This window comes from Mustelus asterias, chromosome 17 (assembly GCF_964213995.1).
Source record: "Mustelus asterias chromosome 17, sMusAst1.hap1.1, whole genome shotgun sequence".
Lineage (NCBI taxonomy): Eukaryota > Metazoa > Chordata > Chondrichthyes > Carcharhiniformes > Triakidae > Mustelus > Mustelus asterias.
The window spans coordinates 68,691,680-68,718,499 of record NC_135817.1 but is presented as its reverse complement, the minus strand read 5'-3'; the positions used below and the strand labels follow the sequence as shown (position 1 = coordinate 68,718,499).

Sequence of the window (26,820 nt, the reverse complement as noted above, 5' to 3'; positions counted from 1 at the left end):
CCTGCCACCCATTTCCAATTTCCCTTACCTGATCCCCTCGCTCCTCCTACTTGGGATTTCCCTTTTCCAACTCCTTCATACCCTCGTTTGCTTCTTCCCTCTGTCCACTCAAACTCCTTCCTCTCCCAACACCTTCACTCCCTCACACTCACCTCTTTTCTCCAGACCCACTTGTTTTCTCCGCCTCACTGCTTCCCTCCCCTGACTCCTTTACATCTTCACCCTCGTCACCTTTCTTGTTTGCTCCCAATCCCCATGCTACTCTTCCCTCGCTGCCCATTTCCTGAGCCTTTGGACAAGGGAAGTGGTGAGTGGGAGGGGATGGAAAGAGGTGACAAACAAAGTTACATGATTCTTGGCTTATGTGCAATAATCACAAACAAAAATGGAAGCAATGTGATTAGTTACAAACCATGCTAAAATGAAAATGTCCTTTTAGAAAGCACATTAAAAGGGGGATACCTGTGTCTATGTTTGCACATGTATGTATATATGTGTGAGTGTGCCCGAATACATCGATGTGTGCATATATAGATATTATACACACACACAATCAATAAAACCAGCATATAAAACATTAGCAAATTCAGTGTGCAAAAAAGCCCCCTTCTAGCAAAACGAGAAAATGTAAAAGTCTTGTCATCCATTTTTTTGTATATCAATTCAAGAAACATGTTGCTAGGTACTTATTTTTACCTCTGTTTATTTAGAATTTTTTCTAGTTTAGCATCCTCTGCAGATTGCAATGCTGGAGTTGAAGTGAGAGGACAAACTGAGGCCAAATATTGGACCAGCTGAACATGCTGGCCAGGTCGAAATGATCGGCCTTTCCCTTGACTGTAAAGCCACTCCGCTTTGAGGCTGAAACAAAACAAAAGATTCACAATGTTATACAGTACATGCGTTAGCGGTTGGCAGCACCCACAGTTTCCCCATCCCTTTAAAAGGGGAATCCTGCTTAGCTCAATGGAAGGGCCATTGAAGCCCAAGCATCACAAATGACCAATGGGCAAGATGGCAATCAAGTCCATTCAGTCCTTGCAGTGAACTGATATAATTCTAATGGAATTGGAAATCATTTCAGCTTTGGTATAGAGCATATTGTTTCCCTCTTCTGGCATTTTACTGTGAAAGCAGCTTGTGGAACATCTTCATATGATACATGCTTGGCTCATAGTAGGTCACACATGGGCAAGGAAATTTCCTGCTGTTACCACATTCTGTCCCCCCCTGATGAATCAGTACGCCCCCAGGTTGAACATCACTTGGAGGAAGCACTGAGGTTGGTACGGGTGAAGGATGTAGGATGTACTCTGGGTGGGGGAATTTAATGTCCCTCACCAAGAATGATTTGATATCTGATGGCTGACTGTGCTTACTGGGTCCAAAAGGACATAGCTGCTAGACTGGGATGGAGGCAGGTCGTGAGGGAACCAATAAGAGGGAAAAGCATATTTGACCTCACCATCACCAACCTGCTGGCTGTGGATGCATCTGTCCATGAGAGTACTGGCTGTCCACCACACAGTCTTTGTGGAGACAAAATCCCATTTTTACAATGATACCATTCACTGTGTGGTGTGGCACTACCACCACATGGGATAGACTTTAAACAGATCCAGCAGCTCAAAACTGGGCATCCATGAGGCACTGTGGGCCATCAGCAGCAGCAGAATTGTACTCAACCACAATCTGTAACTTCGTAGCCTGACATATTCCCCACTCCACCATTACCAGCAAGCCAGGGGATCAACACTGGTTCAATGTAAAGTGCAGGAGGGCATGCCAACAGCAACACCAGGCTTGCCTAAAAACGAGGTGTCAACTGGTGAAGCTACGTAACAGGACTACTTGAGTGCCAAGCAGCAAAAGGCGCAAGTAATAGACAGAGCTAAGTGACCACAACCTAAGATTGCTAAGTGATCACAACCCAAGAGCTAAGATAAGGCTGAAGCATTCACAACAATCTTCAGCCAGAGGTGCCAAGTGGATGAACCATCTCGGCCTCCTATGGGAGGTCCCTAGCAGCACATATCTATCAATATAATTCACTCCATGTGATATCTAGAAACAGCTGAAGGCACTGGATACTGCAAAGGCCATGACAATATTCCAGCAATAGTACTAAAGACTTGTGCTCCAGAACTTGCCGTGCCCCTGACCAAGCTGTTCTGGTACAGCTACAATGGCATCTATCTGGCATTGTGAAAAATTGCCCATGTATGTCTTGTACCCAAGAAACAGGACAAATCCAACCCGACCAATTACTGCCCCATCAGTCTACTCTCAATCATCAGTTAAGTGATAGAAAGGGTCATCAACAGCATTAGCAAACAGCACTTATTCGGCAATAACCTGCTCACCTATGTTCTGTTTGGGTTCTGCCAGGGTCACTCAGCTCCTAACCTCATTACAACCTTGGTTGAAAACATGGACAAAAGAGCTGAATGCCAGAGGTGAGGTATCAAGGTAGCATTTGACAGAGTATGGCATCAACAAGCCCTAGCAAAACTGGTGTCAATGGGAATTGGGGGAAACCCTCTGTTGGTTGTAGTCATACAAGGCACAAAGATAGTTGTGGTGGTTGGAGGTCCTGCAGTGATGTCCAGGACATCACTGCAGGAGTTCCTCAGAGAAGTGTCCCAGGCTCAAATAATCTTCAGCTGCTTCATCTATGACCTTCCTTCCAGCATCATGTCAGAAGTGGGGATGTTTGCAAATAACTGCACAATATTCAGTATCATTCACAACTGCACAGATACTGAAGCAGTCAATGTCAAAATGCAGCAAGACCTGGGTAACATCCAGGCTTGGGCTGACAAGTGGCAAGTAACATTTGCATCACACAAGTGCCAGCCAATGGCCATCTCCAGAAGAGAAGATCTAACCATTCAGTGGCATTACCACTGCTGAATTCTCAACATCCTGGGGATTACCATTAACCAGAAACTGAACTGGACTAGCCATGTAAATACTGTGGTTACCAGAGCAGGCCAAAAGCTAGAAATCCTGTGGCAAGTAGCTCCCCTCCTGACTCCCCAAAGCCTGTCCACCATCTATAAGGCACAAGTCAGGAGTGTAATTGTAATAATTGAGGGTGACTTGACGCTAAAGAACAAAAGGCTTCATTGCCAATGAATAAATAACTCTATTTACAACAGGGTTAGACAGAATAACTATGCAACTGTACATTATTCCTTCCTGGCTTTAACTGCAGATCCTCCCCTGACCTGCGATATAGGCCCTCATACTCGACTGGCTCAGCTTCCCACCTCAACAGGATATCGGGCAAGGCCATGAGGCCCTTACAGAATTACCCCAATAATGGAATACTCTCCACTTGCCTGGACGAGTACAGCTCCAACAACACTCAAGCAACTCAACACTATCCAAGACAAAGCAGCCTGCTTGATTGCTACCCCTTCCACAAAATATTCAATCCCTCCACCACCTACAAACAGTGGCAGCAATGTGCACCATCTACAAGATGCACTGCAGGAACTCACCAAGGTTCCTTAGACAGCATCTCCCAAACCCATGACCACTACCATCTAGAAGGACAAGAGCAGCATATACCTGGGAACACCACCGCCTAGAGGTTCCCCTCCAAGTCATTCACCATCCTGACTTGGAAATGTATCACCCTGCTTTCACGGTCACTGGGTCAAAATTCTGGAACTCCCTTCCTAGCAACACTGTTGGTGTACCTACACCCCAGGGACTGCAGCAGTTCAAGGCGGCAGTTCAACACCACCTTCTCAAGGGCAATTAGGGATGAACAATGAACGCTGGTCTGGCCAATGTCCACATCCCGTAAAATGAATTTAAAAACCAACATACTTTGAAGGACTGGAACATCGAGACATACGATAAAAAGATAACTGAACATTCACTACTTCTTTGAAGGGCCTCCATGTACAAAGTATTAAGCTGGTACTAAAACAATGACCCTGTGCTACAGTGATGCATAAAGCAGACAATAAAAACAGCGTTGAGCAGAAAAGATGTACATTTTGGGAGCACCTTCACCTTAAGTACTTATAGGTTCAAAAGCAACCCACCACCATTTTCTCAGGGTAAATGAGCAATAAATTCTGGGCTGGTCAACGATACCTATATCACAAGAATGAAAACGATGTCCAGCAAATTTTTACCAGATAGGCAAAAGATTAGGAACCTTTCGGTATTTAATGTTTATCCTCATCCGTTTGCCTGTAATATTCTGTAGCACTCTCCCTCTTTCTCCCAAGTACACAGAAAAAAACACAACTCCAAGGGGCCATGCATTTGGTATGATCATACATACTTTTCCTTTACTCTGATATACGCATGCAGAGGAATAATTCAGTATATCAATACTCTCAAAACCTTACACTGAACCAGACTGCTTGCAACCTTGGCGTCATATCTGAACCCAAGTTAAGCTTCCAACCACATATCTACATCATTAAGACCACCTATTTCTACCTCCATAACGTCACCAGACCATATCACTACCTTAACTCATTTGGTGCTAAAACTCTCATTTATGCCTTAAGACTGGACTATGACAATTCACTCCTCATTGGTCTTCCATATCCTACCCTTCATAAACTGGAGGTCATCCAAAATTCTGCTGCCCACGTACTTTGTGACCAAGTCCTTGGTGACCCACTTTGGCTCCTAGCCAAGCAAATTAATTTTAAAATTCTTATCTTTGTTTCCAAATCCTTCCATGCTCTTGTCCCTCCCTATCTGTATAATCTCCTACAACCTCATTACTCTTCAGATATCTAACTCTTAGATGCCTGATTTTAATTGTTCCAACATTGGCAGACACACCAGCGGTGTGCCTCAGGGATCAGTGCTGGGCCCACTATTATTTGTCATTTATATTAATGATTTGGATGAGAATATAGGGGGCACGGTTAGTAAGTTTGCAGATGACACAAAGATTGGTGGCATTGTGGACAGTGAAGTAAGTTATCTCTAATTGCAACGGGATCTTGATCAATTGGGCCAGTGGGCTGACGAATGGCAGATGGAGTTTAATTTAGACAAATGTGAGGTGATGCATTTTGGTAGATTGAACCAGGGCAGGACTTACTCAGTTAATGGTAGGGCGTTGGGGAGAGTTACAGAACAAAGATCTGGGGTACATGTTCATAGCTCCTTGAAAATGGAGTCACAGGTGGACAGAGCGGTGAAGGAGGCATTCGGCATGCTTGGTTTCATCGGTCAGAACATTGAATACAGGAGTTGGAACGTCTTGTTAAAGTTGTACAAGACATTGGTAAGGCCACACTTGGAATACTGTGTGCAATTCTGGTCACCCTATTATAGAAAGGATATTATTAAACTAGAAAGAGTGCAGAAAAGATTTACTAGGATGCTACCGGGACTTGATGGATTGAGTTATAAGGAGAGGCTGAATAGACTAGGACTTTTTTCTCTAGAGTGTAGGAGGCTGAGGGGTGACCTTATAGAGGTCTATAAAATAATGAGGGGCATAGACAAGGTAGATAGTCAATATCTTTTCCCAAAGGTAGGGGAGTCTAAAACTAGAGGGCATAGGTTTAAGATGAGAGGGGAGAGATACAAAAGGGTCCAGAGGGGCAGTTTTTTCACACAGAGGGTGTTGAGTGTCTGGAACAAGCTGCCAGAGGTAGTAGTAGAGGCGGGTACAATTTTATCTTTTAAAAAGCATTTAGATAGTTACATGGGTACGATGGGTATAGAGGGATATGGGCCAAATGCGGGCAATTGGGATTAGCTTAGGTGTTTTAAAAAAAAGGGCGGCATGGACAAGTTAGGCTGAAGGGCCTGTTTCCATGCTGTAAACCTCTATGACTCTATAACCTTCAGCTGCACAGACCCTTAACTCCAATTCCCTCTCTAAAGCTTTCCATCTCTTTCCCTTCCTTTAAGACACTTTTTAAAGTGTCTTAAAGTTTAATGCCGACATTACCGTTAAAGAAAGCCCACCAAAGCCTCTACTTTCTCAGAAGACTAAGGAAATTTGGATGTCAACTATGACCCTCACCAACCTTTACAGATGCACCATAGAAAGCATTCTTTCTGGTTGTATCACAGCTTGGTATGGTTCCTGCTCTGCCCAAGACCGCAAGAAACTACAAAAGGTCATGAATGTAGCCCAAACCATCACACAAACCAGCCTCCCATCCATTGGCTCTGTCTACACTTCCCACTGCCTCGGCAAAGCAGCCAGCATAATTAAGGATCCCATGCACCCAGGACATTCTCTCTTCCACCCTCAAAAAGATACAAAAGTCTGAGGTCACATACCAACCGACTCAAGAACAACTTCTTCCCTGCTGCTGTCAGACTTTTGAATGGACCCAACTTGCATTAAGTTGATCTTTCTTTGCACCTTAACTATGACTGTAACACAACATCCTGCACGCTCTCCTTTCCTTCTCGATGAACGGTATGCTTTGTCTGTATAGCGCAAGAAACAATACTCTTCACTGTATACTAACACGTGACAATAATAAATCAAATCAAAATTAAAACCTCTTTCTTTGAGCAAGCCATTGATCACCTGCCCCGATATCTCCTTTGTGGCTAGGAGTCTAATTTTGCTTTGTAATCTGCCAAGCACATTGGGATGTTTGATTACCTTACCACAAAATTTACCGTTTACTGCCACAATAATCCATTGTGCTATAGATCCCCATAGTAATTATGTGTTTTGTCTGATTCAGAATAAATGAATGCTGGTACGAATTTTCAAAACTAAATCAACGCTGATCTCACACTACATTGCATAGTGTGCAAAATAGATTCCCCTTTATCACCATATAATTTGTCACTTTGGTTTCTGTCAGATAAGTTAATTTTTTTTTAGAAAGTCACATTAATGTAAAACAAAACTGACCCTCAGTCTCTTAGGTACTGGTTACTTCTTACAGCTTTCATGTGAAAGTTTGGAAGCTGTTCCACTACAGATAAGCCGGATCCTATCCTCAACCTCGTTCCAGATTTGCAATTCCAGATCAAAGCAATCATGACTGAATCTTTAATCTTTTCTAAACTATGAATGCAGAGGCTAATTTCATCAACTATGCCATCCCAGCCAAGATCAGCTAACTCAGCATGGACAGGGTATCAAGTCTGCAACCTATCTAAGCTATATGGCACATTTACTCACTGCTTTAGCCTGCTGAGCCAACTCGATTGGGGCATATGTTCAATAGTTTTGAAAGGTTTTTCAATCCTGTTTTAGTAAAAGGTAGGGAAAGAAATGCCACTACGTGGTTTAAGGACATTTTTTTCCCATCAGGGTTAAAATGAAGTTGGGCAATGTCCATTTGAAATAGATGACATTGATCAAGCAAAGTCCCTTAAAAAGGGTGTGATGATCTATTGATTTAAATAACAAAGGAAAGTCAATAGTTTGAGACATTTTAATCAGGAGCTGTATCTTTCCTATTCAGTCCTTACAGTGGAGTGTACCAAAAAACAAACAATTGTCTCACTTGCAGTAAGGAGTTCACTGAATTTAACATTACTACATCTACACTTTGAAATTGATAATATTGCAATAGAAAGTTTAAAGCATATAGAAAAACTATTTTACAAGTGTCAGAAAAAAAACAGAATTGACAAATTAAAACAATAGCACAGTAATACAAAGTATATATAGTCAAAGAATGAACAAATAAAATAAACTTTACATTTATAACATGTTTCATGCTTTCAGGATATTCAAAAGCATTGAACAGCTTCAAAAGTTCTTTTGAAGTGCTGCTGCAATGTTGGCAAACATTGTATCTAATTTGCACAGAACAAACCACGATAATAGAATGCGTGCAATTGGGATTATTTTAGGGGAAACAGGCCCTTCGTCCATTGGGACGAAGGGCCTGTTTCCATGCTGTAAACCTCTATGACTATGAGTGACTAATAAGTCTATTTTGACAGTGTTGATTAAGGAATGAATTGGTGGCCAGGATAAAATAAAACATGCTGTTCTTCAAATCAACAACAGCTTCGATTTATATAATGCCTTTGATGTTACAAAACATCCCAAGGTACTTCACAGGAGCATTATAAAACAAAGTATGACACCAAACCAAATGAGAATTTAGTTCAGATGATCAAACACTTGGTCAAAGAGGAAGCTTCTAAGGAGTGTCTTAAAGGAGGAATAGGAAGAGAGAGATGGAGAATTGTGGAGAATATACTGCAGGGCCTAGGGCCTAGAATGGTGGAGTAATTATAATTGAAAACATACAAGAGGCCAGAATTAGAAGAGCATACTGGAGCTACCCTGAGGATTGTGGGGCCGGAAGAGACTACAGTGAGAGAGAGGAGCAAGGCCATGGAAGAATTTGAAAACAAAGATGAGAATTTTAATACCAACACACTGCTTGACTAGGAGCCAAGGTAATGAGTACAAGGGTGATAGGAGAACAGGATTTGGCATGAGTTAAGACATGGGTTTGTACGTTGTTATGATTTTAAGTTTACAGAGGATAGAATGTGGTAGACCAGCCAGGAGTGCATTGGAATAGTTGAATATAGAAGTAGTAAAGGCATGGATGAGGGTTTCAACAGTAGAAGGTGCAAAGTTGGGTGATGTTAGTTTACATCATGAGCTGAAACTCTCAGTACAGGACATAATCACAAATGTTGGCCATTATCTGTACAGTAATGTTTAGTAATTGAGCGGCTGTTACGTTATTTGGCACATTGCGAACAGTATACACTGGGGTCCAATTCAGTGATATCCAGGAAGCTGCAATGAATAATAGAAATCTGTTTTGAGCTTGTAGCTGAGTATACTAACTGACCCAGTTGGTTATTTTGAATCCCTTCATTGTAGTAGGACAGCGGAATCAGGGATTGCAGAGAACTTGCATGACGTGGGAGTTTCTGAAAACTGAGTGCCCAGGACTTCCATTGGCATAAGTGTAACCGGCTTGCTTTTATTTAAGTTTATAATTCTGACAAGGGGTACACACTCAATGTATCATAAATTTAACAGATGTTGACTCACTTGTGCATTTCCAGCATTTTCTGCTTTTGGTTCAGACAGTTAATATTTGCAGCTTTTTCCTTTTATTTATGGGATGAATTTTAAGCAGCTTAAATAAAGAACATCTGATATGAATCATCTCCTTCTTAATGAGTTCTCTGCCCAAAGGCAGATCCACCCACAGTAACATGACTTCAAATACAGTGGAACAAGGAAGCAGGTCCCAAATCTGATCAAGCCAGAACGGTGATTGAACTCGGTTCTGTTGGCACCCATGCATGTTATAGCCTGGAACTATGGATAGTGATGGCTGAGACTCCAATTTCTGTCCATCACATGGCTCAACAGGAATCTCTCGATCTTACCACCTGCAATTGGTGTATGTTAGAAGAATTTACAAGATTATCGACCTGTTTGGCCTTGACCATCAAGTCCTGGGGGAGGACTTGAAACTGGAGCTTCTGGCTCAGAGGTTAGGACACTGCACACTGCCACAAGACCTCCACAATCTTGATGTAAATGCAACATACCAGAAATTTTAAAATGCACATTAGATACATCTATGTGGAGCACTGAATTTATGTTTAAGTTTATTTATTAGTATCGCAAGTAGGCTTACATTTACACTGCAATGAAGTTACTGTGAAAATCCCCTAGTCGCCTCACACCAGCTCCCATTTGGGTACATTGAGGGAGAATTTAGCATGGCCAATCCACCTAACTAGCATGTCTTTCGGACTGCAGGAAGAAACCGGAGCACCCAGAGGAAACCCATGCAGGTACGTGGAAAATGTGCAGACTCCACACAGACAGTGACCCAAACTGGGAATTGAATCCAGGTCCCTGGCACTGAGGGGCAGCAGTGCTAACCACATCATAGTTCTTGATTTGAATCAAATCTAGATTGAAACTCTCTTCAACATTGCAATACTGCTAAGTAAATGAGTTTGTTCTTTCGCAATTAAGTTTCCAACAAATGAGAGTTTATAACACCAACCTATTCTTAATTCAGCATCGACTAGTTATCAAAAGCAGTTTATACAGGTATGGCTGGGGGTCGCTTTGACACTGGAGACCAGTAGCAAACCTTAAATGCTACATCTAATCATCTAAGTAACAAGCTTATGAATATATGATGCAAAATACTGGTATCAAAAGTAGAAAAATAACATATTTCGTAAGCATAGCATTAATGTATAACAGACATTCAAGTGAAGAATTGACTTTAACCAGAACAAGGAATGTCTTGTAACTTTAGCATGTAATTCTTTAATAAAAATCCACATTTCTGTTTACCTCTCTTTCTGTGAGATTACATAACCATCTAGAATCCGCAGGGTTAGACACCAACTGACTATATATGGTCTATAATCAAATCCAGGAAGGGAGGGTGTGGCCATCACACATGGATTGTTCATGATTGACAGTTGCTCCAACTCACGAAGAAATCCCAGATAAGAAACCTAATAGAAAACATCTTGCGTGATTCATGAAACAGTAAGGAAGAAAATTCTTTACAATATGATGTTCTGTTAGCAAGGAAAAAAAGTTTGATTTTAGAATTAAAAGTAACTAAATTGGTATTTGTACTTTTACAAATTTTACTGTACAACATAAATCAAACACAGCATACCTCATTTAGATCTCTAATCTCATTCTCTGCTAGAGAGAGGATGTTTAAATCTGGTGGCAAGTGACTGGAAGCAGACCGGAGTGTGGTGATAGTATTTCCATGCAACAGCAGTATCTATTAAAAATACATTTACAAGTCATATTTCTCAACATAGCTCTACAATATTTTGCAAACCAAAATATAATCAGTTGGCTTAATTATAATGCCACCGCATCATTCACAACTTTAAAAATAAAAATGTGGTAAGGGGTAAAAAATGTTGAACAGTTCTCTATAAAAATACTGGGCCAGACACATGGTGAAGTAGTACTTCAAGTGCTGAGCTATGATGTGGTGAAATGTAGGATTGTGCCTTCATCTTCCACCAGTGACTTGAAGAGCAGGTGCATGAAAAAGTAATTGAAGAAAGAACAAGGCAATCTGGCCAACAAATATCTCTCATTCCATCAGCACCAACAGCTTGTAGTTATATAGCATCTTTAATATAGAGAAAGGTTCACATAATAGATATTAGGGGATGTAGGTCTTAAGGAGTGTCTTAAAGAAGGAAAGAGAGGTAGAAAGGTTGAGATATTTACACAGGAACTCTATAACTTCGGAACTTGGCAGTTCAAGACATAGCTGCCAACAGTGGAGCAATAAAAATTGATGATAGTCAAGAGGCCAAAATTGGAGTGGGAGTGCAAATCACTAGATTAGAGAGAGGGAAGGAAACCCTGCGGATCTTTGGCAATATTTATCACTCAACCTATATCAATTGGAATGCTGTGCACAAATTGGCTGTCATGTTTCCCCACATTACAACAAAGTGGCTGTAAAATTCTTTGGGACATGGCTGTGGGTCATAAAAGGTACTATAAATGAAAGTTCGTTCTTTAGTATGGTTTAATTGCAGCCCATTTCATTTTCCATAAATGAAGAGTGCAGAAGTGCATGCCACGAGCAGTACCAGGAATATCTAAAAACCGTGTCTCAATCTAGTAAAGCTGCAACATAGAACCACTTGCATGTCAAGCAGCGTGCAATAAACAGGGCTAAGCAATAACACATGCACTGGATCAGCTCTGGGCTCTGCTGTCCTGCCATATCCAGTCCCAAATGGTGGTGGACAATTAAACACATAACAAAAGGCCGCGTGCGCACAAAACTACCCAATAATGTGGGAAATTGCCCAGGTAGGTCCTATCCAGAAAGGGCAGGGCAAATTACCACCCCGTCAGTCTAGTCTTGATCATCAACAAAGTGATGGAAGCTGTCGTCAACAGTGCTGTGAAGCGGCACTTGCTCAACAATGCCCTGCTCACTGACGTTCAGCTTCAGTTCTGCCAGGGCCACTCAGCTCCTGACCTCACTACAACCTCTATCCAAACACTTACAAAAGAGCTGAATTCCAGAGGCGAGTTGAGAGTGACTACCCTTGACATCAAGACAACATTGGACCAAGAGTGGCATCAAGGAACACTGGCAAAACTGGAGTCAATGGAAATCAGGGAGAAACTTCCTCACTGGATTGAATCATACCTTGCACAAGAAAGGTTGTGGTTATTCAAGGTCAATCGTCTTAGTCCCAGAACATCACTGTACGAGTTTGTCAGGGTAGTGTCCTAGGCCTGCCCATCTTCAGCAATGGTCATTAACAACCATCCTTCAATCAGAAGTGGGGATTACGAACCCCATTGATGTTAAATGCAAGGGTATTCCAAAGCCCAGAAGGGTAACTTGGAACATGGGTTCTTAGTGGTCTATACTTTCAATTTCGTATAATGTGAAGAAAGATATACAAATCAGTGAGGAACAAACCTACCTTGTAATCAATGATCATAAAATACACAAGAAAGACTACAATATACTACATCATCATACTTTACTTCAATGATGTCTATATACACTGTCTCATGAACTTAAGCCCTGTTCCTAGCTATCTACATTTCTGAACTCTGAAAAATGCCCCTTTCCTAAACATCCAATATTATACAACTCTATGAGCTAAATCCAGCATATAGTTCCCACCCATAAGTTACCTTCCAGTCTGGGGAAATCTCTCTCCAGTTCAATGTAGCATTTCTTCTCCGAGAACTTTTTTTTAAAACAGCAGCTTTCAGCACCAATTTGATTTCTGGGAGTCAAACTGCCTTCTCCAGCTGGGTGTGGCTATGGTGGTAACTACTTACCCTGCTATGGATATACCGTTTCTTCCCCTTGATGTCATTCTATCTAATATCACATTGAATCAGGCTTTTAGCATATCGGCGTGAATTATAATCTTATCTTTGAACTCATCCCTTCTACAGTTCTAACACTTTAGCACCTTAGTCGCTTAGGTAAATACTTGTTTTCCAGCTGCTGAGCGAATTTACACATCAAAAACATCCCTTCAGAGAGCTGCACTCCTATTGGTTCCCCTTTTATCCAATTCTTTAGTTTATACCAATTTTGTTTTTAATCTTGATTTTACTTGATTCTTCCTTTTACTCCAGTACCTTGACAAGATGTTCGCTGATGATTGCACAAAGTTTGTTGATGATTGAACAATGTTCAATACCATTCATAACTCCTCAGAAACTGAAACAGTCCGTACCCATACACAGCAAGATCTGATAATATTCAGGTGTGTGGGGCATGAATGATATTTGCCACTTGCCAGCCCAAGTGTTAGGCAATGACGATTTCCCCTCGACATTAAATGGCATTCCCATGGCTGAATTCCCCACCATCAACATTCTGGAGGTTAACATTGACCAGGAAATGAACTGGGCCTATCATATCAACTCTGTGGCTACAAGGCTAGGTCAGAATCTGCAGATTCTGTGACAAGCAACTGGCCTCCTGATTCCCCAAAGTCTATCTACCACATACAAGATATAAGTAAGGAGTGTGATGGAATACTCTCCACTTTCCCGAATGAATGCACTGGAGAAGCTGAACACCATCCAGGGTGAAGCAGGTTAACTTGACTGACACTCCATCCACCACTTAAACATTCACTCCCCCCACCACTAATGCAGAGAGGCAGCAAAATGTACCATATACAAGATGCACTGCGACAACTCATCAAGGTTCCTGCCAAACCCATAACCTCTACCACCTCAAAAGAATAAGGGTAGCAGATGCACAAGAACACCACCAACTGCAAGCTTTCCTCCAAGCCAAAGACCATCCTGACTAGGAATTTAGCTGTTCCCTCACTGTTGCTGGATCGAAATCCTGGAATTCCCTTCCTAACACCACTGTGGATTTACCCACACTACATGGACTGCAGTGTTTCAAGAGGTTGGTTCACCACCACCTTTAAGGGCAATTAGGGATGGGCAACAAACACTGGCCTAGCCACTCATACCCACATCCGATGAAATAATAAATAAAATCTACCTGATGCATGATTTTCCATGGTGAAATTACATCCCTAAATGTTTGCTAAGTAATGTCCTAGATTTCATCATAGAAATCATAGAAACCCTACAGTACAGAAAGAGGCCATTCGGCCCATCGAGTCTGCACCGACCACAATCCCACCCAGGCCCTACCCCCATATCCTTACATATTTACCTACTAATCCCTTTAATTTACGCATCTCAGGACACTAAGGGCAATTTTTAGCATGGCCAATCAACCTAACCCGCACATCTTTGGACTGTGGGAGGAAACCAGAGCACCCGGAGGAAACCCACGCAGACACGAGGAGAATGTGCAAACTCCACACAGACAGTGACCCAAGCCGGGAATCGAACCCAGGTCCCTGGAGCTGTGAAGCAGCAGTGCTAACCACTGTGCTACCGTGCCACCCTTTTGTATTTGTATTCATAGGGGTCAGCCAAACGCTTTGTATTTGTGCCGCCCCTTCGTATGCCCCTTTGCCGTATGCCCCTTTGCCGCCCCTTTGTATTTGTATTCATAGGGGTCAGCCAAACGCTTTGTATTTGTATTCATAGGTAGGAAGGTGGAACTTTAAGGCAATCAAAGAACAAAAGGTGACATCTCCATATCTGTAGATAGCAGTTGACTGCTGTTCGAACAGAAGTAGATTACAATTATTTAAATCATATATACACGTTTGGTTTGAGAGTTTTAAAAAAAAGGATGGGCCTCCATGTTTGATTCAAATGGAAAACAAACGAGACATGTATTATAAAAAATGTAGAAATTTAGGAAAAGGTTGGTATGATAGTTCAGCAGTTAACTATGAATTGAGTCATTTTGATCTGGCTTATGACTGCAACAAGGCCTTGTGATAAATTGTACAAAAGCAAGATGCCAAAGAGCATTGCGATCTTGTTTGTGCCTCTTCTTACAGTTAATGCCCTTTCGGTAAAGTTATCAGTGTTGTCCAAAAACAAAATGATTCTCTGCATTAATTATATCTCAAAGTATTCCAGTCAAAGAATCATTGAACTTTACAGGACTAAGATAGGCTTTTGGCTGTTATTGGTGGGTTTTTTTTTTCCATAATCCACCTGGTCTAATCTAGTTTTCCTGCTTGATCCTCATTCTTCATTTTTTTTAAAAAAAACTTAAGCAACAACCTAACTGCATTTACAAAAAGAAAAATGGCAAGTCTCCTTCAACAACAAAGAAATCATTTTTTTAACCATCTTAAATTTGTGTCCTTATTACCAACACACCCACACTAGAAACAAGTGTATTCAGTTTATCAGGGGTCAGCCAAACGCATGGATGTGACAGGAGAAAGTTTCTACTCATGGATCTGGCCCTGTCTCCATTAAAACTGGAAGTAAGTGGGTTGAGATGGTGTTGTAGAATTCTATACCTTTTGCTTGTCTTTGGAGATTAAAACTCACTCCCTCCAAAGTATGTGGCTAAATAACGTGCCTGAATCAAATATGTAATCACGCATGGCTCATTTACTTTTCATGGCACGTGGGGCTAACCAACTGCTTCAACAGTGATGACCATCTCTACCTTTATAGGCAGGAGTGAAAATAAACAGGGCACCGATGAGGCAACCAAGATTATTAATCACAACTTGCATAACACAACTCAAACAGGCAGTGACTGAAGTTGGCTGTCTCATCATCTCTTTATGGTTGGGAAAATGTGGTTGATATAAAGTGATGAAGGGAAAAATCAAAAATAAAGTTAAAACGGAGTTTAAAGAGAAAGGATTCTACAACATCCCAAATAAATATTTGTTTTCTTAATCATGGTGAAGCATTGAATGCATATCTTACCTGCAGAAACAGTAGCTTTGATAGGTCACCTATCAGGGAAATGTTGTTGTCTGACAAATCTAAATGTCGAAGTGCTAAGCAGCTATTAACTGGTTCCATGATCTGTAAAAAGCAGAAATAATATATCAGAGAAAAATCATGCATTATCATAATGATTTGCTTGAACATACATCACAGGTGATTTTTTTGAACAGTAGAAATAATATATTCAATACAAATTTGGTTCATGAACTGAATGTCAAATCTTAGATAAACTTGTCCTGCTGATGTGCTGGGCTTAACTCCCTCTATTTCTAACTGCCTTCTGAAGATATGTTGAATGGTTCAAACAACACAAGAAGCTTGACACAATCCAGCACAAAGCAGCCTGCTTGATTAACACCCCATCCACCATCTTGAACATTCAGTCCCTTTACCACCTACATGCAGTGGCAGCTGTATGTACCATCTACAAGGTGCACTGATGCAACTACTATAGCCGCTTCCAACAACACCTTCCAAACCCACGACGCCTACCACCTAGAAGGACAAAGCCAGCAGACACATGGGAACACCACCACCCTCCAAGCCACACATCAGCCTGACTTGGGAATATATTGCTGTTCCTCCAGTGTTGCTTGGTCAAAATCCTCGAACTCCCTATCTAACAGCAGTGTGTGTGTGCCTACAACAGATGGATTGCAGCTGTTCAAGGCATCTCAAAAGCAATTAGTGATTGGCAACAAATGCTGGTCTTGCCAGTGATACTCATTCCATGAAAGAATAACAGAGATAGTAAATTGGAGGAGTAATTAAAATATTTCACATTGTAATAGTTTTTTTTTAAAGAAATGAGAATCCTGGAGGTAGACTACGTATGGGGGCCATCAAATATAACAGATAAAATTGCAATTGCAAGATAGATAAGAAGAAAGTGGCTTCATTGAAATGGACAAGGAGATCATTTTGCAGCAATCTGGTTAATGTACTGGGAGAAAATCATAAGTTTTGACCCGAGGTGAAGGACTGTAATGTAAATAAAAACTCTTAGCAAAAAAGTCAGGTGATGCAATCATTGAACTGAAAACAAGATAGTTGAAAAATCGGCAGAGTTAATTGAGAAACAGCTATAAACAATAGCAATTTGAGGAAACTACATAATCAGGAACAGAGTTTTGAAGCTAAAATCATATGCTGATGATTTGCCAAGAAGCATACTGTGCCATTTCTTTCAAAGCTTTGGAGATACCCTAGGTAATAACAAATGATACAAAGTTTATGAAGACAGAGTTCTAGAGGCACACTGACTCCATGACTCTAAATAAAATCACCAGTGGAGCAGCAGACGAAATGGGGAGATTGTGGCATAGTGGTAATGTCACTGGGCTAGTAATCAAGAGGCCCAGACTAATGTTCTCAAACATGGGTTCAAATTTCAGCACAGCAGTTGATGCAATTTGGAATTTAAAGCTAATGGTGACCTTGAAACTATAATTGTCATGAATGTTAGAATGTAACCGGTGACAACTTTGTACTGGATGTAATGTGACCAATGGTAACAAGCTATAAGGGTCAGCTGACCCAGTAAACCATGGAACCAATTACAGAATGTGATGGTCAGCTGACTCACTATAAAGAAGAACCTGTTGGGAATTGTGGGGAACTTGGATTGGCCCAGGGCAAGGCCCCAGGTTTGGAGTAATGAAGTTTCTTTATTAAATCCTTTCTTTGATTTAAGTTGGAGTAAGTTTTGTTATATTTTTATTGTCTATTTGAAGAGTTCCTTATGAAGGAACAATGAAAACCCAAGAAACTGACCCAAGAAATCAGCAATCCTTTTTGGTCTGTCCTATATATAACTCCAAACCCAGAGTAATGTAATTTGTTAAATACCCTCTGCAATAGCCTAGGAAGGTCCAAAGTGGATGACCTCACGTTTGCTTGCAACAAAATCCATTTTCCAGTCTTGTCCATTCACTAATTTATCAACAGCTGCCTGTGATTTTACACTTCCAATCACAGCGCATACAACACCATTTACTTTTGTGTCATCAGCATATATTGTGGCTTTCTGTACCATCACCCAAGTCATTGACGAATACAGAAGATAGTGGAGGCTCTAATGCGGATTCCTACAGGACACCTGTCTGTGTGGAGTTTGCACATTCTCCTTGTGTCTGCGTGGGTTTCCTCCAGGTGCTCCGGTTTCCTCCCACAGTCCAAAGATGTGCGGGTTAGCTTGATTGGCCAGGTTAAAAATTGCCCCTTAGAATCCTGAGATGCGTAGGTTAGAGGGATTAGCGGGTAAATATGTGGGGGTAGGGCCTGGGTGGGATTGTGGTCGGTGCAGACTCGATGGGCCGAATGGCCTCCTTCTGCACTGTGGGGTTTCTATGATTTCTATGACACCAGCCACATTCTGTCAATTAAAGTATCTGTTCACTAACCCTGTTTTCTGTCACCTCGCAGACAATTCCCTAATAAGATCAATAATCTACCTTCAATTCCATGAGCTTCAACTTTACCTAACAATAACTTTAGGTACTTTATCAAATGCCTTCTGGAAGTCCACATGAATACCAGTCATTGACATCCCCTTCCCACTACTTTAGTCACCTCTTCAAAAGATGCACCAGGCATGACCATCCCTTCATAAATATTTGCTGGCTTTTTCTGGTCACATAAAAATGTTCAGATTATCCAGATGTCGTATCTTTAATTACAGACTCCAGCAAATTTCCTGACCACACAAGAGGCAAACTGGTCTATAATTTCCCACCTTTCCCCTCTCAACTTTCCTAAGTAGTGTAGTGACATGCATATTGTTCCGATCTGAAGGAACAATGATGAAAGCAGAAGATTATTAAATTGGGTGTGGTAAAATGCGATGTTAGTCACAATGACCAGGATGGAGGAATGGAAGAAGATTGTTTGTGAAGATCATTAAAATTCAAGTCAGGAACAAAAGTGATCCAAAAATTTTTTTTTTCTTCAAGTAAGCTAGCAACTGTATCATCAAGAGGCAAAAGAAGTTGAAAAAAAAGTGTTCATACAAGCTATAAGAACTGGCTTTTAAAAAAAAAAAGAGATAATACATGGTAGGCTGGATGATGGCAGTTGTTTATACTTGATATAAAAGTACATCGCAGGTCTGATAATGGATTTTATGATATTCCTATTTGAGATCAAGTCAAGTGATGTGATTCTGCGATTGGACAACATTTGCTAAATAATCCTCACTGTGCTAAGAATTAAGCTGGCAACCAATTTAAGATAGCTAGTCATAAGATTGTCAGTTGAGCATTGCATGTGTTTCAGTTAAACAAAATAAGTGACAGCCATTCGCTGGTTCATTTCCCAGGGCAATATTTCAACCAATAAGAGTCAAGATGCCTGGTTTAAATTTCAAGCAACATTGGCAGCTATCTGTCAGTCACCAACTGGTGCATTCTTCATGGCAATGCCTCTACCTATTAAAATTCACTTGCCAACCAATTTCTTTGCATACAGGATAAATTGTTGTTTTCCCCTTATGTGTCCGGACATGTCTCTTTTTTCAAGCAATACTCAAGTTCTATACTACCAAATGAAGACTGAGAAACTAAATAGAATGCACATTATGTAAATTGGTTTCATAAAGCTATTTATTTAGCATTCAAAAATTTATCCTCAGGTTGTGATATTGAAGAAAAAAATACTTTGAAAGAAAACCAATGTGTTTGAGTGTTGGGAGTTCAGATTTAATTAAGCAAATGCACAATACCTTAATGTTGTTTCCAGCTAAATTGAGCCATTCTAGATGAACCAAATCCTTCAGACCTTCCACATTTCCAATACTGTTGTTCGGCAAATTTAAAACTCGCAGGTTGACAAGTTTTGCGACACCTATCATCCGGACTAGACGATTGTTGGCTACAGATAACTTTAAGAGGTACAAAAAAGTTGAATTAATCACATTATAAAATACAATTCATGTTTTCTTTTTCTTGACAGTGTATCATTTAGTTTATGTTTTTAAATAGAAGTTACAATTTCTTTGGAATGCAAATTTTCTGCTCAGAATCAATTTCTCTAGGTGGTAGACATGGTAAAGAGGCAATGTATTTTGATCTGGTAGCATAGCTGTTAAGTGCAAATGGGACACTATTCAGTTAAGAAATTTATATCTACCATAGTTAGCTTGAGCTTTTTAAAATTATATTTGGACTATAACTCTGATAAATATAGGCTGCTGAGCATTACAGAAAATAATAGCTTCATTTAAGTAGCCTATTTACATGTAGAAAAATGCCCCAAAGCACAAGAGAAATGTAAATTGTCACCAAAGATGTAAATATGAGAAAAGGCAAATGCTTGGTTAAAGAGGTAGAATTTCAGAATGATTTTAAAGAAAAATAGTAGAGGTGGACAGAATTTTCAGGAATGAATTCCACAGCTCAAAGCCATTGATAGTGAGGTGATGTTTGTGAGACATGCATAAGAAGTCAAAGTTGAATTAATTAAAAATTCTCAGAGCTGAATGACTAACGTGAGTTACAGAGATAGAGAGTGATGAAGAACCATGAATGAATGTAAATATAGGGCTGAGAATTTCATACTGGAGATCCCAGGAGACTGGAAGTCAATGTAAATCAGCAAGCAATAAAAACAACAGGTCAACAGGACATGGTGCAAGTTAAGAAACAGGCAAGAGTTATAAGCTAAAGTTTATAAAGGATGGAGCATGAAGACTGGCACAGAAATAATTTGAAACCTTATATGGAGATAAACAAAGGCAGGGATGCAGATTGAGACAATGATGGAAATGCAAAAGTCTTTGTGGAGGATATGGGATTACAAACTCCACTTAGGGTTAAAAGAGCACCAAGGTTTTAGTCAAAATGGAATAGAAACTAGACAGACCACCTGGCATTGACATAGGTCATGATGTGGAGATGCGGGCGTTGGACTGGGGTAAACACAGTAAGAAGTTTAACAACACCAGGTTAAAGTCCAACAGGTTTATTTGGTAGCAAAAGCCACATAAACCTGTTGGACTTTAACCTGGTGTTGTTAAACTTCTTACTGTATTGACATAGGTACCAGAAATGACAACGGCACATCTTAGCCTGCAACGTCCTTCTTACTAAAATTGGGAGAGCTGCATCACAGATAAGTCAAGCAACAGCCTGACAGTCAAACTCTTAAAATCATATGTTATCACCAATGTCCCAGGCAAGACCAGTACTATTTTCTGTCCCACCGGCAGGACAGAACCAGCAGAAGCAGCAAGCCACAATGATATGCAGTCAGGAGGTAGGTGCCCTGGGAGTCATCGACTCCAAACCCCATGAAGTCACATGGCATCAGGTCAAACATGGACAAGGAAATATCCAACTGATCAGCACCTACCACCCTCCCTTGGCTGATGAATCAACACTCTAGGTTGACCACCACTTGGAAGAAGCACTAAGGGTGGCAATGGCACAAAACATACCCTGGGTGGGGATCTTCAATGTCCATCACCAATAATAGTTTGGTAGCGCCACTACTGACAAAGCTGCCCAAGTCCTAAAGGACATAACTGCCAGGCTGGGCCTGCAGCAGAGAATGAGGGAACAGTAAATAAATGAATGTTTAATGATTAGTTTTAGTTTCGTTTACACACAAAGCATATTAATCTATTAACCTAATAGTATATTATCCTGTTTAAACTTTAACCAATAGAGGATTTCAGTATTTCAAGAGAATTGAATACAAAAATAGAGAGGTTATGCTTCAGTTGTACAAGACACTAGTGAGACCACATCTGGAGTACTGTGTACAGTATTGGTTACCTCATTTAAGGAAGGATGTAAATGTGTTGGAAGCAGTTCAAAGGAGGTTTATCATACTAATACCTGAAATGGTGGGTTGTCTATGAGGAAACGTTGGACAGGATAGGCTTGTATCTGCTAGAGTTTGAAAGACTAACAGACAACTTGATTGAAACATACTGATCCTGAGGGGTCGAGTGGATGTGAAGAGAATGTTTCAAAGTAAAAAGGGGTTGCCCATTTAAAAAGGAGATGAAGCAAATATTTTCACTTGAAGAGTCTCTTTCTGATAAGGTGGCGGAAGCAAAGTCGTTGAATATTTTTAAGGCAAAGGTGGATATATTCTTGGTAAGCAACAGGACAATAGGTTATCAGGATTGGGGGGATACGGATCTGAGCTTATTAGCAGATCAGCCACACTCTTATTAAATGTTGGTGCAGACTCAAGGGGCTGAAGATCGGACTCCTGCTCCTTTTTCTAGTATCATAATGTGACTCTGTCTCGCTTCATCTGACAGACAAATGTACCATAGGACTTTAGACAGCATAACACACTAGTGAGTTAAATACAGAACAGAACTGTACTTATTTCCATTACACAGAGCCAAACACTTGCAACCTTCAAGGTCGATTGGGCAGGAATACGTCTTCTCACACTATTTTCTCCATCTAAACCTGGTGTTATCAGTACAGTAAAGTTAACAACAGATATGTTCTACATTAAGTTAGTTTTAATGTGCAGTGTTTTAGAAAAAAAAGTGCATTTGGCTCAATGTATTCTTTGTATTAAAGTTAAATTTTAAGTGTGTGATTAGTTTTGTGACTATACATCTTCTAAATTTTTAAGACAACGCGTTAACTGAATGTATAAGGAGACTGTATAACCTTACATTTTAAACACCAATTACTGCTTTACACTTAAAAGTTATACAGAGCGTGTATAAAATTTAAGTACTACCTATTTTGCAATCTTTTGTATTAGGACTATGGTTTTAAGGTTAATAACTTTAGCACTCAATCCTTTGTTTTAAAAGTAAAAGAACTCATTTCGAATACCAAAAACGTGAATGAGAAAAACATCACCTAGCAAATAGCCTGTAAAAACAGTCACTGTAAAGATGTTGATTTAATAAGGAACTTGCACCAATTAAGCAATAAATGGGCAAAGAAAATATCATAAAACATCCTTTATCTAAGCAGCTAGTCATTTTAAGTAATAAACTTATAACCAGGAGAATAGTCCGATAAGTAACAGCCTTTTTAAGCAATCAGTCAAGAGATAATGGGAATTGACATCAGTTGTGACCATCACCCTCATGGACCAATCACCAATTGATCATGTACCCCTTCAGCCAATGAGAAAATAGCCTCACCTCATGTAGGCCAATCAGAATGCTATACCAATGATCACATTGTGGGTTATGGCTCGAAAAATTTGATTTGATTTATTGTCACATGTATCAGCATACAGTGAAAAGTATTGTTTCTTGCGCGCTATACAGACAAAACATACCGATCATAGAGAAGGAAACGAGAGAGTGCAGAATGTAGTATTACAGTCATAGCTAGGGTGTAGAGAAAGATCAACTTAAGGCAAGGTAGGTCCATTCAAAAGTCTGACAGCAGCAGGGAAGAAGCGGTTCTCGGGTCGGTTGATACGTGACCTCAGACTTTTGTATCTTTTTCCCCCCGAAGGTGGGAGAGAGAATGTCCATGATGCGTGGGATCCTTAATTATGCTGGCTGCATTGCCAGAGTTAATAAAAAGTTAATAAGGCAGCAGTTTTTACTGCAGAAGACCAGAGGACTTGAGCGAGAGAGTGAGAGGAGAGGACCTATGTCACCTCACACTCTGGGCTGAATCAGGAAGCAAGAACTGTGTTGAGCCAGGAAAGTTGTTGCCAGTTTAAGTATACTTTGTCACTTAATAGATGTTTCCCAAGATACATCATCAATAAATCGTATCCTATTGCCCGAATAGTTAAAATCTCAAATGAATATCAAGTAAGTGGATTTGGAGCTTAAATACGCCCTAAAAATTTACAAAATAAAGAGGGAGAAACCTGCTAGATCTTGTCATCACCAAGCCAATGGTTTGCACGTGCTTTTGTCTATGACATTAAAGGGAGGCATGACTACCATACAGTCCTCGTCAATCTTCCACACTGAGCATAGTCCCACCATGATAAATAGGATAGATTCAGAACAGATAGCAGCTCAAAACCAGGCATGCACTGAGACGCAGTGGGCTACCAGCAGGAGCAAAATTGTATTCAATCACAGGGTGTAACCTGATGGCCTGACATAGCCCTCGTTCCACAATAAGCCATGGAATCATCTCTGGTTCAAAGAAAAATGCAGAAGGACATGCCCAGAACAACACAAGCCAGTGTCCCTTCAGCAAATTCCGTTTAATTACAAACTCAATTCCACACCCAAGAGGCGGCACAGTGGCAAGCACTGCTGCCTCACAGCGCCAGGGACCTGGGTTCGATTCCCAGCTTCGGTCACTGTCTGTGTGGAGTTTGCACCTTCTCCCCGTGTCTGCATGAGTTTCCTCCAGGTGCACCAGTATCCTCCCACAGTCTGAAAGACATGCTGGTTAGGTACATTGACCCGAACAGGCGCCAGATTGTGGCGACTAGGGGAATTTCACAGTAACTTCATTGCAGTGTTAATGTAAGCCTACTTGTGACTAATAAATAAAATTTACATACAAATGTGTCAATTCAACCCAATTTTCATTTCTGGCAATCATATTTGTTAAACAAATTACTTGTAAATGAATAAAGAAATAAGAAATAAAATTACCCAATCACAGAGATTTAACTTGAATTGAACATGTATTAAAATTTATTCCAATACATTAAAATAGTCAGTAGGTCCATCCTGAGTGCATATCCTTTTCCATTCATCAAACCCTTGCTACAAGTTCTTATAGGAAAAGGCAGAAACAAGTTCAGGAACTGATTTGCCCCATATCTGAGGGATTGTAGCTTTCTTTTTCTTCCAGAATGCAATAGGCAATAGTACAGAAACAACGAATGAAATTCTTGACAGCAGATTTCATCTGGAGAGATTTGCTTATTTTATACCCTTCCTGTCTGGTTTAATAATCTCCATACCCATAAAATAGTGCCAGGCACGACATCCAAAAAGACTAACATTTTCAACCACAGCTGTATGGAAGTGTTTCATCATTGTAGGATCTACGCCAAAAGATTTTAATTTACTAAATTAGTATAATCATGCATGTCCCTTGGCCATCACTGTTCTCTCCAATGCAACTCATCTACACTGACACCTAGAAACCTGTAGTTGGTAACTATTTCAATGTCCACGTCATAAATCTTCACAGGAATATAGTCAAACTGATTTTCTCCAAAGTCAATAACTAGTTCTTTTGTCTTGTTTTTGTTCCATTTGTTACTGCACAATTTTACAAACTTCGCCAGTGTCCCTATAGTTTACTTCATTTTCGCTGATGAGACCCACAAGTACTGTATCATCAGCATGCTTCAGGATCATGTTTTTGAATTCTAATCAACAATCTGTATTGGAGGATGAAAAGTAAACATGACAGTACACAACAGAGAAGATCCAATATTCATTAACATTGGCTCAGAGTAAATCCCAAAAACCAACACCCATTGGGTCCTGTTTTAAAGAGCTACTTATTTCGAAGTATGAGAGTAGGATTGACATCAAGGTTATGATGATAATCTTGCATGGTATTAAAAGTTGAAAGGAAACCAACAAAGGTAGCGCGAGCATAGTTGCCTGATTTATCAGAGTGCTGTTGAATGAGATGGACCAAGGTCAGAACAGCATCATCTACTGACATGGGGTTGATAGGCAAATTGTAACTTTTCAATATGGGAAACAAGAGGATCTAAAAGGTGCCTTGATACTGTGCTCAAAAAACTTCACGACTATTGACATAAGAGCAACTGGTTGGTAATCATTCAACAAGGCAGCTTGCAACTTCTTGGCAGCCGAAATGATGATGGCTGATTTCCAACTGCAAAGAACAGAATGCACATCAAGTACTTTCTGAAAAACCAAAGAGAAAGGAACTGCCAACTGATGAGCATGTTCCTTAAGAATTTTCTGCTGATCTGAACTTGGCCACATGCTTTCCGTGGATTCACAAGCTTGAATTGCTTCGCTACCACCCATTTGTTGATAGTAACACAAGATTCTTCTAGTTCAAAAAGTGAAGCCTATTGCAAAATCATGTTACTTGAAATCACTGTTTTTGAACCCGCCTAATAAAATCCATTCGATTCGTAAGCGGCTTTACAGATTCACGAGTATCCTTTGCTTCAAATAGACATTCACTCCAACTAAAATGTCAACTTAACTAACGAAATTATGCCTGCATCAAAAGAGAGACAGAATTAAGTTCAAATTTTATAATGACAGTTCTAACCTCATCTGTATTTAATCTTTGTGTGTGTGTGTTACATAAGAACATATGACCTAGGAGCAGGAGTAGGCAATTCTGCCCCTGGAGCCTCTGCTCTGCCATTCAATACGATCCTGGCTGATCTCATCATGGCCTCAACTACACTTCCCAACCCATTTTCCATAACCTTTCAACCTATTACTAATTAAAAATCTGTCTATCTCCTCCTTAAATTTACTCAATGACCTGGCATCCACTGCACTCTGGGGTAGAGAATTCCACAGATTCACGACCCTTGAAAACTATGACCTCTTTTTCTAGATTGCCTTACAAGAGGAAGCATCGGCTCTGTATCTACTTTGTCAATACCTTTTATCATCTTATATGCCTCAATTAGATCTCCTCCCATTTTTCTAAACTTCAGAGAGTACAGGCTTAAACTGCTCAATCCCTCTTTATAAGACAAACCCTCATCTCTGGAATCAATCTAGTAAACCTCCTCTGAGCTGCCTCTAATGCCACTACGTCTTTCCTCAAATAAGGGGACCAAAACTGTACACAATATTCCAGGTGCAGTTTCACCAATGCCTTGTATAGTTCAGCAACACTTCCTTATTTTTATACTCTATTCTTTTAGCTATCAATGCCACAATTCCATTTGCTTTTCTTATTACCTGCTATATCTGCATACCGGTTTTCTGTGACTCATGCATGAGAACACCCAGATCTCTCTGCACCAAAGCGCCCGAAAGTCTCTCTCCATTTAGATAATAAGTTGTCTTTCCATTTTTCCAACCAAAATGGATAACCTCAAACTTATCCATGTTAAACTCAATCTGC

General features: G+C 40.3%; 1 protein-coding gene across 3 annotated transcripts in view; it reads right to left on the bottom strand.

Moving 5' to 3' along the window:
• Window positions 1–26,820, bottom strand: part of cep97 (centrosomal protein 97) — an 82,951-nt gene that overhangs the window by 21,086 nt on the left and 35,045 nt on the right. Inside the window, exons 1-6 of one of the 3 annotated variants that reach the window (XM_078232914.1) lie at window positions 21,255–21,305; window positions 19,542–19,700; window positions 15,800–15,901; window positions 10,614–10,727; window positions 10,277–10,443; window positions 697–861 (exon numbers count right to left, since the gene is read on the bottom strand). In XM_078232914.1, the coding sequence (XP_078089040.1) occupies window positions 697–861; window positions 10,277–10,443; window positions 10,614–10,727; window positions 15,800–15,901; window positions 19,542–19,670 (677 nt within the window). In that variant the 5' untranslated portion in view covers window positions 19,671–19,700; window positions 21,255–21,305. Of the gene's footprint in view, window positions 1–696; window positions 862–10,276; window positions 10,444–10,613; window positions 10,728–15,799; window positions 15,902–19,541; window positions 19,701–21,254; window positions 21,306–26,820 lie in introns of those variants that run through there. The other 2 variants (XM_078232912.1, XM_078232913.1) reach the window with 2 other exon arrangements.